Below are 15,216 nucleotides of genomic sequence, written 5' to 3'. Positions count from 1 at the left end.
TCTACATCGTTGACAGTGATTAGCATTCCTGTGCAGCTGTTCTTCCAGTTTCAGAGGGCCACTTCTGCATATAAATTGGACAGGATGGGTGACATACTGCAACCTTGTCGCAAATCTTTAGTGACATTAATAGGTTCTGATAATGGGATATGGGTTTCATTTCAAAATATTACCTACTCAGTCCCCTCCATAAGACATGGAAGTTTGTAAGGGAAATTTTAGAAAACCCTGTGTACAGGGTGTCTCAGAAATGTTGCGACAAACTTCGAGGGATTGTAGGGGACGTCTTGAGAAACAAATCAAGGACAGGAACCCGTGTCCGGAAACGTCATCAACAACGCTACAGTGCGTCGAAGTTACAGGCGCTGAGCCCTGCCACTAGGCGCAACGTTGTTTGTAGTTCAGTGGTCACGAGTGATTGCGATGATCGCCAGAGGGGAAGATGGAGCTAGCTACTGTGTAGAAGGTCTTGTCTCCTACGAATGCGATGGTATTTTGCCTCGTTGGATGACGGTTTCACGCACTGGTTTACATGTAAATTTAATTTCCTCCTGTGTAGGGAAAAACAATGGCGATTTTAAAGTGTTCCAGGAGCAAAATAAACTGTGGACAGAAACTCTTGTTCATAACTGTCATCCACCGAGGCAACAGAGAATCGCATTCATAAGAGATCTCCATCGGAGATCATGGCAGTCATTCACAATTACTGCGTAACTGACATTGCCGTGAGACGTTCCGCCCATGGTCCGTCAGCATAAAAAGTCACTTTTGCTGTCGAAGGGTGAGGCCGTCAACAAGTGTCAGCGTGTGAACCATTCAACGGAACATCACTGATATGGGCTTTCGGAGACGAAGGCCCACTCGCGAACACTTGATGACCCCACGACACAAAGCATTACGGCTCGCCTGCGCCCGTCGTCACCAATACTGAATTTCTGATGAGTGGAAACATGTTGCCAGGTCGGACGAGTCTCGTTTCAAATTATATCTAGCGGATGGACGTGTACGGTTAAACACAACCCCATGAATCCATGGACCCTGCGTGTCAGCAGGGGACAGTTCAAGCCGGTGGAGGTGTGCAGATGGAGTGATATGGGACCCCTGACGGTCTAGATACGACTCGGACAGGTGATACGTACGTAATAATCCTGTCCTATCATCTGCATCCACTCATGTCCATTGTGCATTCCGACGGATTTGGGCAATTCCAGTCGGACAATGCGATATCTAAGACGTCCAGAATTGCTACAGACGGGCTCTAGGAACACACTTCTGAGCTTAGACACTTCCGCTGGCCAACAAACTCCCCAGACATAAACATTATTGAGCATATCTGGGATGCCTTGAAACATGCTGTTCAGAAGCCATCTCAACCCCCTCGTACTCTTACGGATTTATGGACAGCCCTGCAGGATTCATTGTGTCAGTTCCCTCCAGCACTAGTTGAGACATTGAGTCCATGCCATGTCGTTTTGCAGCACATCTGCTTGCTCGCGGAGGCCCTCGACTACATTAGGCAGGTGCACCAGTTTCTTTGGCTATTCAGTGTATAGGAGAGGTATAGGACAGGTGTTACCGAGCGAGGTGGCGCAGTGGTTTGCACACTGGACTCGCATTCGGGAGGACGACGCTTCAATCCCGTCACCAGCCATCCTGATGTAGGTTTTCCGTGATTTCCGTAAATCGTTTCAGGCAAATGGCGGGATGGTTCCTTTGAAAGGGCACGGCCGATTTCCTTCCCCATTCTTCCCTAACCCGAGCTTGCGCTCCGTCTCCAATGACCTCGTTGTCGACGGGACGTTAAAAAAACACTAACCTAACTAACTAACTAACTAGGACAGGTGTCATTGGTCAAAGCTGAGGTTTTCTTCTTTTCCCTAAAGTTCATCTCGTCTTGTATGGGGTCCGTCTCTTCACGATTTGGTAAATTCCATTTTATTATTTAAGTTTGTGGCCAGATGCTCCTTCTGAGGCCAATGGATTGGGGGTGGTGGGGTGGTGGTGTGGAGGGGTGGGTGGGGGGGCAGGGAAGATTGTTGTGTATCTGTCTATGGCTCGTGTACTTAGTTCTGAGTGAATTAAACCTTCCCGACAGATACTGCTGATAAAATTTTCTCAGACTTGCATCCGAGTGGCTGCTTAGTTTTCCACGACATTTCGATGCCACTCACCTTCGCCAGAAGAAAATGATTAGTGTTGTGTACATAGTTGCGCATAGTCTGCACGTACATAACTTTCCCACTAGAGCTCGCCCCGCTAAGAACAACAGCGCAGGTGCAGCGCTCGACCATCTACGCACTATGAGATGGCGCTGCCTTAGAGACGGACCAAATTCTGCTTCCGCCGATCCGCATATTAATATGCAACGCAGCCGATGACATCGCTGCTAACGTACAACCTTTTCTCCTCGCGGATCACACTCGCGCAGTGATACCTGAACATGCGAGGTATTATAGAGAGTGTACAGACCTCTGAGTAGTCAGTCTGCATTAGTCTTTACCAGTCTATAGTCAAGTTTCAGTCTGCACCTAATAAGATTATCATATTCATGTACATAGCCATGAAGAGAAATGTCTTTGTCCAGTATCAGAGATATGTGATAATAAGATTAACGTACCACGACCAACGGAACTTCAGATTGTTAATTGTAAACAGCATCCAGAATCAAGTTACATAATGTCTACGCTTTTTATATGTTTAATAAATGCGTGTGAAAATTAATCAATTCCTGTTTAAAGTTGGTCACTGTCAATCTGCTACTCTAAGTGTGCAAGTGGCATTTCTATCGTCTGACCTAACGACAAAAGATAAACACGCCACGATAAGACCACGAGACATATTGCTGACACTCGTCTACTTCGTTAGAGCGACAAATCAAGTAATCAGATGGCGTGTATACAGAAGGTCTTATAGTACGCACACCACAATTACAGTGGCACTCATGGAAACGGCGCATTTTAACTGTTTGTGTGTCTTATTCCCTTAAGTGGATTTTTAGGTACTAGCCCAGCATCATACACAGGTTGACGTGTGCACCAACCAACGATAGCTAATCCACCGCACCGATGATTCGATGTCGGTCAGACCCACCTCCTTGTCTCGCAAGCTAGTGCGCTGCGCGTTTCGGTATGCGAGCAGGTCACTGGTCAGAGCTGAGACATTGTATCGTATTCTTCGTTACTTCTATTCTACGCCCAAGTATCAAATAGAAAGGCCTGCACCAAGTGGTCAGACAACCCAAAAACTCCAAATAAGGCCTACCGGTCAACAAGGCCACAAGCCGGCCGTTGTGGCCGAGCGGTTCTGGGCGCTTCAGTCCGGAACCGCGCTGTTGCTACGATCGCAGGTTCGAGTCCTGCCTCGGGCATGGATGCGTGTGATGTCCTTAGGTTAGTTAGGTTTAAGTAGTTCTAAGGGACTGATGGCCTCAGATGTTAAGTCCCATAGTCCTCTGAGCCATTTGAACAAGGCCATACGGTAATTTCATTTTACACTACTTCGGTCGTACGAATAGCTTTGATCCGAACTTGGGGTATTTGTGGACGAGTGGCAGCGACGGCCACGGCAGCGGCGTCGGAGGCGGCGCGGCCTGTGGCGGCGGCGGCGGCCACTGGGGGCGGAGGGCGCTAGCGGAGGGGGCGGCGCAGCCGGCGGCGGTCCGCGCACGCGCAGTGAGTGACGGCGCGCTTGTGTCCGCAGGGCCGGTGCAGCAGCCGGCGCTCGCTAGAGTCCGCCGCAGCCGGCGACAGCGCACGCATGGCGGCGCGCAGACCCGCCTGGAAGTACATGCTCGACTTCTCCATCTTCGCCGTCGGTGAGTACCGCTGCCCCGCTACGGCGCGTCCTTCCGCGGCCTGCCGCGCCATTTCCGCTACCGGTGCGTGTGGACGTGCCACCGGGTTCCGGCAGCATATTGTTTACAGTACTTGACGTCCGCACTTTTGCTGTCATCCCCGTAAGTTTTTTTTTCGTCCCTCGACATCTGTCATTTCAAGTGCGTAACAGGATGTTCCTTCGAGCTGTCGATATATCTCGTAATGTTTCTTACCGAGTTGTTTACTATTCGTTTAAAAGACGAGGAAATGCAGTCAAATCTCGTGGGAAAGATGTTACGTTGGCTTTATTAAAAGTGTTCGGACATTATCGCATACCGCTGTTAATAATTACTACGCACGAACATCTACTGACAAGTAAGTTGCCAGCTGTGATAGCGTGGTGTGCAGTGACATACGCACAAAATGACGTAAAAGCAACTGTTCTGCACTTCTGTGATCCATCCGTGTGTCGTGCTTCCTGAGTAGCTTTCGTTAAAGTCTATCAATAATTTAATAACTGCATGCATCTGTTGTAAACCCGTAATGCAACTTTATCGCGATGTCACTATGGAGATAGGACGCACCAGTTGCGTATATCGCACCGCAGCAAGAAAAGTGACGAGTCCAAAAATGGCAATTTTAGTGTATGTCAATTGAAAAATATATGTGAAGTGCGGAAATGCGGACGGAAAACATAATAAACATATTGCCAACAACTCTTACTTGAAATTTAAAGGAAGCTTATACTATTTCAATATAAATTTTACAGAATTAATTCTTTAAGTCGAGTTTTCTCGAGTACTGCATTGTTGTCACTACTCTTGCCGGAGTGCGATATCTAGAACGTGCGGGCATCTGCCATATATACAGGTAATGACACATTCGGGCTACTGATGCGTTGTAATCTCCAAATTCACAGTTTCATACATGTTTTCTACTGTTATGATGTTCACATCTGGAGCTAGCTTACGTCAGTCACCTCTGTTTCTGGCAGGAAAAGGTTTCGTTCTTCAAATATCGTTAAGCAACACAACATGCACATTAAGATATGTAGCTAGCAATAACCAAGTAAAACATTTCAGTGCTCAATATCGCCTAAGACCTTATGGAATGTCTTGACAGTTTTAGAATAATGTAGCTCCTCACGATGAAATGCCATCAAGAACAAATATAATTGCAACATGAGTAACGAAACATCAAACTGAAGTGAGCGAACTCCACAGCAGCGTGCGAGAATGGAAGTAGTGATTTACATCTCAGGTTTGACGGTACATTAGTTTTACAACGTGTGTGTTCCTTCGCGCTGTAAGTAGGACGCTCCTCTTTTAGTTATGTTTATCATTCAGTCGCAAGACCAGGATATGTTTGCAAGACCAGGATATGTTTGCAGGACAAACAGAAGGGCCTACCGGAGTGGCCGAGCGGTTCTAGGCGCTTCAGTCTGGAACCGCGTGGCCGCTAGGGTCGCAGGTTCGAGTCCTGCCTCGTGCATGCATGTGTGTGATGTCCTTAGGTTAGTATGGTTTAAGTAGTGCTAAGTTCTAGGAGACTGATGACCTCAGAAGGTAAGTCCCATAGTGCTCAGAGCCATTTGAACCATTTGAAGAAACAGAAGGAAAAATTTTGTGGGTATTTTATATTTCTTTTATATTCCACGTACTTCTTTGTTATAATAGTAATTCAGGTACATTCTACTAACAGGAAAAACCTTAAATCCTGTAACGGCTCGTATGTGGTATATACAGCACGAGTAGCAGAAGATATGTGAAATATTAAGTCGCATGTAATGACCGTTTATCGTAACTCATTCCTGACTCAATTATGAAGGAACACAAACAAACAATGAAGCGCTGCTGTAGCGGGCGTTCCCAGATAAGCCTGTAGCAGGATGACAACGACAGACGCAGAGAAAATAACGACGCGCGCGTTATCATATTTCGTGATACTGTTCCGGATCCTGACTTCACAACACAAATTAGTCAACATAGATTAGGTTAGTAATTATGTATTATTATTACTGGTTTTCCTGATTACTGAAATATTACTACGAGATGAAACATTACCGCAGAGAGTGACGCACGATGACAGTGTTCCGTACATCTATTATATGTCTGATTGGATGCGAGATAGAACAGCGGATGAGATATTATCTTGTTACTATGCAATTTTAAATATTTGCATGACATTCGTATCAAATGATTTTTGATACAGGCGTTGATAATCTCAACCTTCGGTGCCCCACTATCGCCTTTCGATGGAACTAGAAGGTAAACCGTAACAAAAGTGGTGTGTAAAACAGCGATTTCAAGGCATCCTGGACGTGTTTGAATGTAAGTTAGTCTCTGCTGTCAATAATACGCTGTCAGTCGCTTTGTAACAGTTACCTCAGTTACTACTACTCAGACAGTTGTGGGTACTATAAACATGAAGGTGCATGAAGTTTTCCGCATTCAGTCGGTGTAACTCTTATCACTTTGACATTACATTAGAAAGAAAGAAGCTACACGACAGGAGCAACAGCACCCTTTGCGATCCGCATGTGGACAATGCAGATTTAGTAGTAATATCCGAAAAGATGAGCGCTTGACACCCCTTATATACGCAAGGATCTAATCAGATAACGAACGCACTATTCTCCGGACGTTTCTACAAACGGTCAGTATCTCTATATGAATACATCATACAATTTTTCATTCGCCATTTCTTTTACAGTCTTTGAGAAAATATTACACATTGCTTAAATCCCCGCTTGAACAGCGCAGAAATAGTAAAAAATTTTGGTGCATATCTAATGAAGGAAACGGACTACGTTACAGGTACCCTCTTAGGAGGCCCATCGGTAGCTAAAGAATCGCATGTTTGAATGCTTTTTTTGATATAATATATCGCCTGCGTTTTCTTGTGTTTTCATCTTGCGGCGAGTATTGAGAGTACGTTATTACTGCGGCCTATCAAACTGACGGGTAGTTCGCCACCGTAGCTGAGTGTCAGCACGGTAGCCCATCGAGTTCGGTCAGAGGGTTACCTGCTCTCTATAATAAAAAAAATAAAAAAATAATAAAAACTGAGTGAACGGATCAACGACAAACTGCAACGGATGTCATGTGACGTGCGTTACGACCAAAAACATCGAACAATAACGAACAAAATGCAAAACCAAAAAAAGTGGACAGCGCGCCGGCCTGTCATACTGAGGGTCCGGGTTCGATTCCCGACTGTGTTGGAGATTTTTTCCGCTCAGGGACTGGATTTTTTTTTCAGCTCAGGGACTGGATTTTTTTTTCAGCTCAGGGACTGGATGTTTGTGTCGTCTTCATCTTCATCATCATTTCGACGCGCAAGTCGCCGAGGGTGCGGGGGGAGGGGGTCACCTCAAAAGACTTGCACCAGGCGATCAGGTCTACCGGTCAGACGACATTTCATTTCATTTCAATGTAACAAATTCTAGTTAGGCAAGAGAGGAAAGATTTAAGAGAAGAGGATAAAGTGAAAATAATGCTAATTTCTTTGCTTCGCTCCTTTTGGAAAACCTGTATGTGTAGGCAGATACCTAAATTTATGACGCATCTTGAACTTTACGTAGGGATTCGGAGAGTAAGTTACACATGTTGTCCCACGCTACGATCATTGCTCAACAAGAATGGCGCATAGTGACAGGAGTATACATGTTCCGAGTTTTCTGCAGGAAGCGTTCTCCTCCGGTACGGATAACAGTTGCTTCTCACTGTTCAAAATGGTTCAAATGGATCTCAGCACTATGGAACTTAATTTCTTAGGTCATCTGTCCACTAGAACTTTGAACTACTAAAACCTAAGTAACCTAAGGACATCACACATCCAAGCCCTAGGCAGGATTCGAACCTGCGACCGTAGTGGTCGCGCGGTTCCAGACTGAAGCGCCTAAAACCGCTCTGCCACTACGGCCGGCGCTTCTCAGTGCGCTAGGGAAGTGGCACGGCAACTGGAAAGTTACACCCCCTTTGAAATCGCGTGACAATACAATTGTTGTGGACAAAATGTCTAAATTACACACACATTCACTGTGAAATTGTGGCGATACATGGAGCAGATGCAATGCCGCATCCAGCCATAGTGAAAGGCTGGCAACAATTTCACCAAGGCCATACAGAGGTGAGTGGTGCTGATAGAGACGTTCATATCTTCCACCATGCAGTTTCAATCTTTTCGGGAACCTGAAAGAGATTTTCCAACGATGAGGAGGATCACACAGCGTTTCTCGAATGGCTCCGTCTCCAGGGAACGGATTTCTATCGTTAGGGAAGCGAAAGATTCGTAGAATGCTCCAACCATCGTTTACAGAGACTTCGTGTCAATGTTGAATAATACGCAGTGTCTGTGTGATTTTGACGAGTAGTGCAGCATTCAGCAAGCTTCACTTGGCTTCACATAATAACGTATAACTTACTTTTTGAAACCCCCTCGTATATAGTTGCATTTCTGCAGAGAACCTTATGGGGTTTTCATCAATATTTAATTGGCGTAATAACTTTATATTTTCAAAACCACCGTACTGATGAAGATATAGATGCATTAGAGCAGCTAAAGATCGGTGGAAAACCGAAACGCATCTTGACATAAATAAAGCTTATGTAAAGCTGCTGGTTGTTGCATTTCTTCCAGTAATTCAATCCACAGTCACGGAGATGGGACACCATCGATAAATTTCTTCGATCTGTTATCCCATATTACTCTGAAGCTGGGCTGAAATGGGCCGTCCGCGGTGGCCGTGCGGTTCTAGGCGCTCCAGTCCGGAGCCGCGCTGCTGCTACGGTCGCAGGTTCGAATCCTGCCTCGGGCTTGGTTGTGTGTGATGTCCTTAGGTTAGTTAGAACTACTTAAACCTAAGTTCTAGGGGACTGATGACCACAGCAGTTGAGTCCCATAGTGCTCAGAGCCATTTGAACCAAGCCTAAAATGGCATTCCTTTCTAATTAACGCGATCGACATCAGTCTCCACTTTGCTCCCCACAAGACTCTTCTGCTCTGTACTATGTTAATTCTTTATGACTTTTAACTTTGTTGCAGGTACTTTTTCCGAATATTTTAAGCTGACATGTGACGGAAAAGTCACGAACATTTTTTACACGGCGTCGCACTTCTTATTAACCTTAGTGATCACCTTTCATTCCATTTGAAGAAAGCGAACTTCTCGTGTCTTCTTTGCAAGACGAGAGACGCTCCCATTCAGTCACCATATCTCCTTGCGTGCTTGAAGTATATACAGTTGTTTATTTTCGTACTTCCTTGACCGAATCGTTGTATACACCACAAATGAACAGATTTATTGAGTAGCTATCATTGTCGCGTTATTCTTCGTAAACATCGGTCTCCAATCAGGAAAGGACCTTCGTCAGTGCAAATTCATAATGCAAGCACAGCTTGTGTCAGGTTGCGCGGAGAGGACACTGTTTATAAAGCAGATAATAGTACTAAAAGTTCTAGTGAGCAGACAGAAGTGTCTTATGACTAAATGCGTAGATCTGAAAACTCTACACGCCTACAGAATTAGACGCGAACCATAGAAAGAGAGAAAAAATAACCTGGTGAATTACGTAGCCACCGCCGCATATAAAACATTAGACTGTGCAACACAGAGGTAGATGTAGAGCTTCGTGCGGAATAACTCAACAGAATGGCCAGCGGTAGTTGTCCGTGCAGTACACATGGTGGACGGCGGGCAGCGAGAAAGATTTATTGTTGTGCGATCAAACGGAATTCTGCGGTGTTCGTCTGTTTTAGTTGCTAACACGTGCTTCACATGTTGTATCATAGACGTACGTGTGGCGGCTTCACAATAGGTTTTCGTAGTAACTAGAAAAAAGAAACGTGCTTCATAAATCCGTCACCGAACGATTTGGCTCTGTGGTTAACACAATGGGCTAGGATTCGGGAGGACGGCTATGCAAACCCAGCACCAGGCAATACAGATTTAGGTTTGCTACTATTTTCGTAAATCACTACAGGCAAATGCCGGAATGGTTCCTTTGAAAGGGACACCTCCGATTTACTTTCGCATCATTCGCTAATCCGAGCTTGTGCTCCGTCCTTAATGATATCTTTGTCGACAGGGCCTAAATCTCATTTTGCTTCTTTCCTTTCCTCACAACACTGCCCGTTTGTCAGACAGATGTATGTATCTCGGAACACGATAAATATCTGTAATGTCTTCCTTGTGTGCACTGTTTCATGTCCATAGATTAGACCGTCATATGGATTTCTGAAGATGACGTTAGTAAATAACATATTATACACATACAAATTCTAAATACAAACGCCTTGTCGACTCAGCCACTGTTCTGTCACTGACTGTCGTTTCAGATCTATTTAATTCACATCCCATCCTCTTTTCGATGTCTCTTTAAATACTTCTTTCTAGGCCATCCTCTCCCTTTCTTCCCCAGCGCTTTGTCTTCTGTCTGTCTCGAATGAAATGTCAAATAATCTTTATTTTCTGTTTTCCCATCTCCTTTAAAAATCTCCTTCCTCTAGCTCGTTCTTGTCATTTTCCGCCTTATCCACATTCCAGCAGCTTCAAGTCCGTTTCTTTTAAATTTACACAGAGCTCAACTTTCTTCCACAGAGCAGTGAGACCCATAGAAACGCTTTTGTAAAACATTTTCTGACATCTATATTTGTATGTTTCCTGATTAAAATGTTTGTCTTAGTCATTAATACATGTGTAATTAAATCAAACCTTCTATTCACTTCCATTAAGCATTCATTGTTCTCTCTGAGTTTACTAGCGAGATAAAAAAATTGTTTCACCTATAAATTCTGACTTCACCTATTTTTGTATTTGTTTTAATTCCTTCCATATTTTTTTCGCACCTCTGTTACTGTAGTTTTCCTGTTTTTTACGTTGAGTTTCCATAGTTTAAAAGTGTGTGATGGGGCTTGCAGCATTCTATCCATTTGTCGTTCGGAGTCTGCAACTATTACGATATCCACTACACCCGCATATGTAACCCGCAAGCCACCATATGCTGCATGGCGGAGCGCACCTTGTGTCATTGTCATTTCCTTTACTGTTCCATTCGCTAACAGAGCGAGGGAAAAACGACTGTCTGTATCCCTCCGTACGATCCCTAATTTCTCTTATCTTATTCTAGAAGTCCTTACGTGAAATTTACGTCGGCAGCTACATAACCTTTCTGCATCAGCTGCAGATGACGGTTATCTTAAATTTTTTCAATAGTGTTTCACGAAAAAGAACGTCTTCTTGCCTCCAGGGTTTCCCATCTGATTTTACGAAGAATCTCCGTAGTACTCGTGTGATGATCGAACCTATCGGTGACAATTCTAGCATCCGCCTCTGAATAGCTTCGCTGTCTACCCTCAGTCCGACCTGGTGGCGATCGCAAACACTCGAGCAGTACTCGAGAATGGCAAATCTGATGGAGTGTATCCTATCACCATTGACTTCTGTTCCCTCTGATTTCTACTTCACGATCTGAAGAGCTTCCTCAATTAACACATCAAGTAAATGTTGAGATAGGGGACATCCTTGCCTCTCTTCTTTATACATATACTAGGGGCATTTGAAAAGTCCGTGCAAAGTGCGAGAGACGGCACCACCGGCCCGTATGGAGGTCATGTTTAATTAGTAGCATCTTTACACCAAGTTTCAGCCATATTTCTTTGTGTTTGGCATTCGTGTGAATAAGGAAGTCGAGTGACTGTCAAAAAATGGACGAAAAAAATTTCGTGAGGTGATTAAACATTACTTTATGAAAGGCAAAACGCCTCAGGAGACTAAAGAGAAGCTTGGTAAACATTACGGTGACTCTGTCCCTTCGATTAGAACAGTTTGTAAATGGTTTCAAAATTTTCGGGCTGGCCATATGGGCACGGCACCGGCCTTGCCGCAGTGGATACACCGGTTCCCGTCAGATCATCGAAGTTAAGCGCTGTCGAGTGTAGCCGGCACTTGGATGGGTGACCATCCGGGCCGCCATGTGCTGTTGCCATTTTTCGGGGTGCACTCAGCCTCGTGATGCCAACTGAGGAGCTACTCGACCGAATAGTAGCGGCTCCGGTCAAAGAAAACAGTCTTAACGACCGGGAGAGCGGTGTGCTGTCCACACGCCCCTCCTATCCGCATCCTCATTGAGGATGACACGGCGGTCGGATGGTGCCGAAGGGCCACTTGTGGCCTAATGACGGAGTGCATATATGGGCACAAGTGATGCTGAACGTTCTGGACGTCCTGTGAGGGTTACGACTCCAGAAATCATTGATAAAATCCATGATATGGTGATGGATAACAGAACAGTTAAGGTGCGTGAGATTGCTAGTGCTGTGGGCATCTCGAATGAACGGGTACATAATATTTTGCATAAACATTTGGACATGAGAAAGCTATTCGCAAGATGGGTTCCACGATTGCTCACGCTTACCAAAAACGGAATCGTGTGAAGTGTTGCAAGGATGGTTTGCAGCTGTTCAGGAAGAATACGCAGGACTTTAAGCGTCGTCTCGTCACTGTGGTTGAAACATGGATACTTTACTATACTCCTGAGACCAAAGAACAATCTAAACTATGGGTTACCAAGGGAGAATCTGCACCAAAAAGGCGAAGGCCATTCCTTCGGTAAACACTGGACTCGAATTCGGGAGGATGACGGTTCAATCCCGCGTCCGGCCATCCTGATTTAGGTTTTCCATGATTTCCCTAAATCGCTCCAGGCAAATGCCGGGATGGTTCTTTTCAAAGGGCACGGCTTACTTCCTTCTCTAATCCGATAAGACCGGTGCCCTCGCTGTCTGGTCTGCTTCCCCAAAACAATCCAACATTCCTTTGGCAGGAAAGGTTATGTCGACTTGGATCAAATGGCTCTGAGCACTATGGGACTTAACTTCTGAGGTCATCAGTCCCCTAGAAGTTTAGAACTACTTAAACCTAACTAACCTAAGGACATCACACACATCCATCCCCGAGGCAGGATTCGAACCTGCGACCGTTGCGGTCGCGCGGCTCCAGACTGTAGCGCCTAGAACTGCTCGGCCACACCGGCCGGCTTATGGCGACTGTCTTCTGGGATTCTCAAGGGATAATCCTCATCGACTCTCTGGAAAAGGGTAAAACTATTACAGGTGCATATTGTTCATCGTTGTTGGAGCGTTTGAAAACGGAGTTGCCAGAAAAACGCCGGCGAGTGGACCCCACAAAAGTCCTTTTCCATCACGAAAATGCACCAGCATACACCTCAGCAGTTTTGGTCACAAAATTAGACGGGAGAGGATTCCAACTCGTTTCAAATTCCCCCCCCCCCCCCCCCCCCATTCTCCAGACTTCGCTCCCTCGTACTATTATTTGCTCCCCAATTTAACGAAATGGCTGGCGGGACAAAGATTTTATTCAAACGAGGAGGTGACTGCAGCAGATAATAGCTATTTTGCAGACTTGGACAATTCCTATTATTACAACAGCGTTGGACGAAGTGTATAAGTCTAAAAGGAGACTATGTCGAAAAAATAAAAGTAGATTTACCCCAAATACGTAAGTAGTTTTTACTTTTGCACAAATTTTTCAAACGCCGCTCGTAAACAGAAAAAACGTAGGCAGTTGATGTTGAACGTGTCAGACTTATAAATGTCTTGAAGACATTTATTATTACGCGAATTTGGGAACTCAACGCAGTCTTCAAAAACTAGTTGTTTCATGCAACGGAACTTCGCAGCCATCTGACCGTGTTTGCACCGGAGCGTAAAGGCTACAGCAGTTCTTTTACTGACGGCAGCAGTCGTGTGTCGGTGGAAGCTTTCAGCAGGCTGCTGTCATCGGGAGGAGAGGCTCTTGAGGCAGTGTGCCGGCTGGGGCCTTTGTTTGGTAGCGGGGCGTCGGCAATACGGAAGAGGACAGCAAAAACAAAGCCGCCCGCGCAGCGCGTGGCGCTGCCGCAGCTGTTATCAGGAACAAGACAGCGCGCGCGGCCAGATGAGCGAAGGCTCGCCGTGCTGGCACGCCGGCCGAGCGTCTGGAGCAGATCTCTCGCGGCCGGAAGAGCAAACTCGGCCCGTACAAAGGCCACGGCCCAGGCGGGCACCTGCCTACAAACACCGCGGCCCGCGCGCTGACAGCTCGCAGCCGCCGAGCCAGCCTCTCACCGCCAGGTCGCCGGCCCGCCGGCCTGCAGGAATGCAAATTTACAACTTCAAAACGCCGCACCACTGCTGTGCCCTGTGACCACAGCGCGCGCGTTTTGTTTACAGGAGTTTGGACGCCTTTAGAATCTCGCTTATTTATCCGTGTCAACTGACCGCTTTCAGTACAGGGGGAATACACTACTGACCGTCATCTCTGCAACGCCAAGGAGGATGGCAAATAGTCATTTTATATACATGAAGCGCCCTACAAACTGATATAGGCATGCGTATTCAAATACAGAGATATGTAAACAGGCGGAATACGGCGCTGCTGTCGCTAACGCCTATATAAGACAACAAGTGTCTGGCGCAGTTCTTAGATGGGTTATTGCTGCTCCAATCGCAGGTTGTTGTTCTTGTTAGGGTCTTCAGTCCTGAGACTGGTTTGATGCAGCTCACCATGCTACTTTATCCTGTGCAAGCTTCTTCATCTCCCAATACGCACTGCAGCCTACATCCTTCTGAATCTGTTTAGCGTATTAATCTCTTGGTATCCCTCTACGATTTTTACCCTCCACACTGCCCTCCAATACTAAACTGGTGATCCCTTGATGCCTCAGAACATGTCCTACCAACCGATCCCTTCTTCTAGTCAAGTTGTGCCACAGGTTCCTCTTCTCTCCAATCCTATTCAATATCTACTCATCAGTTACGTGATCTACCCATTTAATCTTCAGCATTCTTCTGTAGCACCACATTTCGAAAGCTTCTATTCTCTTCTTGTACAAACCATTTATCGTCCACGTTTCACTTCCATACATGGCTACACTCCATCCAAATACTTTCAGATACGACTTCCTGACACTTAAATGTATACTCGATGTCAACAAATTTCTCTTCTTCAGGAACGCTTTCCTTGCCATTGCCAGTCTACATTTTATATCCTCTCTACTTCGACTACTATCAGTTATTTTGCTCCCCAAATAGCAAAACTCATCTACTACTTTAAGTATCCCATTCCTAATCTAATTCCCTCAGCATCACCCGACTTAATTCGACTACATTCCAGTATCCGCGTTTTGCTTTTGTTGATGTTCATCATATATCCTCCAAGACTCTGTCCATTCCGTTCAACTGCTCTTCCAAGTCCTTTGCTGTCTCTGGCAGAATTACAACGTTTTTATTTCTTCTCCATGGATTTTAATACCTACTCCGAATTTTTCTTTTGTTTCCTTTACTGCTTGCTCAATATACAGACTGAATAACATCGGGGAGAGACTACAACCCTGTCTCA

The 15,216-nt window shown here is 45.5% G+C and overlaps 1 protein-coding gene across 4 annotated transcripts in view; it reads left to right on the top strand.

Annotated features, from left to right (window-relative positions):
* LOC126353877 (phospholipid phosphatase 1-like) overlaps positions 1–15,216 on the top strand; it is a 727,736-nt gene that overhangs the window by 445,163 nt on the left and 267,357 nt on the right. For all 4 annotated transcript variants that reach the window (XM_050003068.1, XM_050003067.1, XM_050003070.1 and 1 more), the window contains one exon: positions 3,700–3,814. In XM_050003068.1, coding sequence (XP_049859025.1) covers positions 3,700–3,814 — 115 coding nt within the window. The remainder of the gene's footprint in view (positions 1–3,699; positions 3,815–15,216) is intronic.

Source organism: Schistocerca gregaria, chromosome 3 (genome assembly GCF_023897955.1).
Source record: "Schistocerca gregaria isolate iqSchGreg1 chromosome 3, iqSchGreg1.2, whole genome shotgun sequence".
In the NCBI taxonomy this organism is placed as follows: Eukaryota; Metazoa; Arthropoda; class Insecta; order Orthoptera; family Acrididae; genus Schistocerca; species Schistocerca gregaria.
This window is presented reverse-complemented; position numbering and strand designations above follow the sequence as displayed.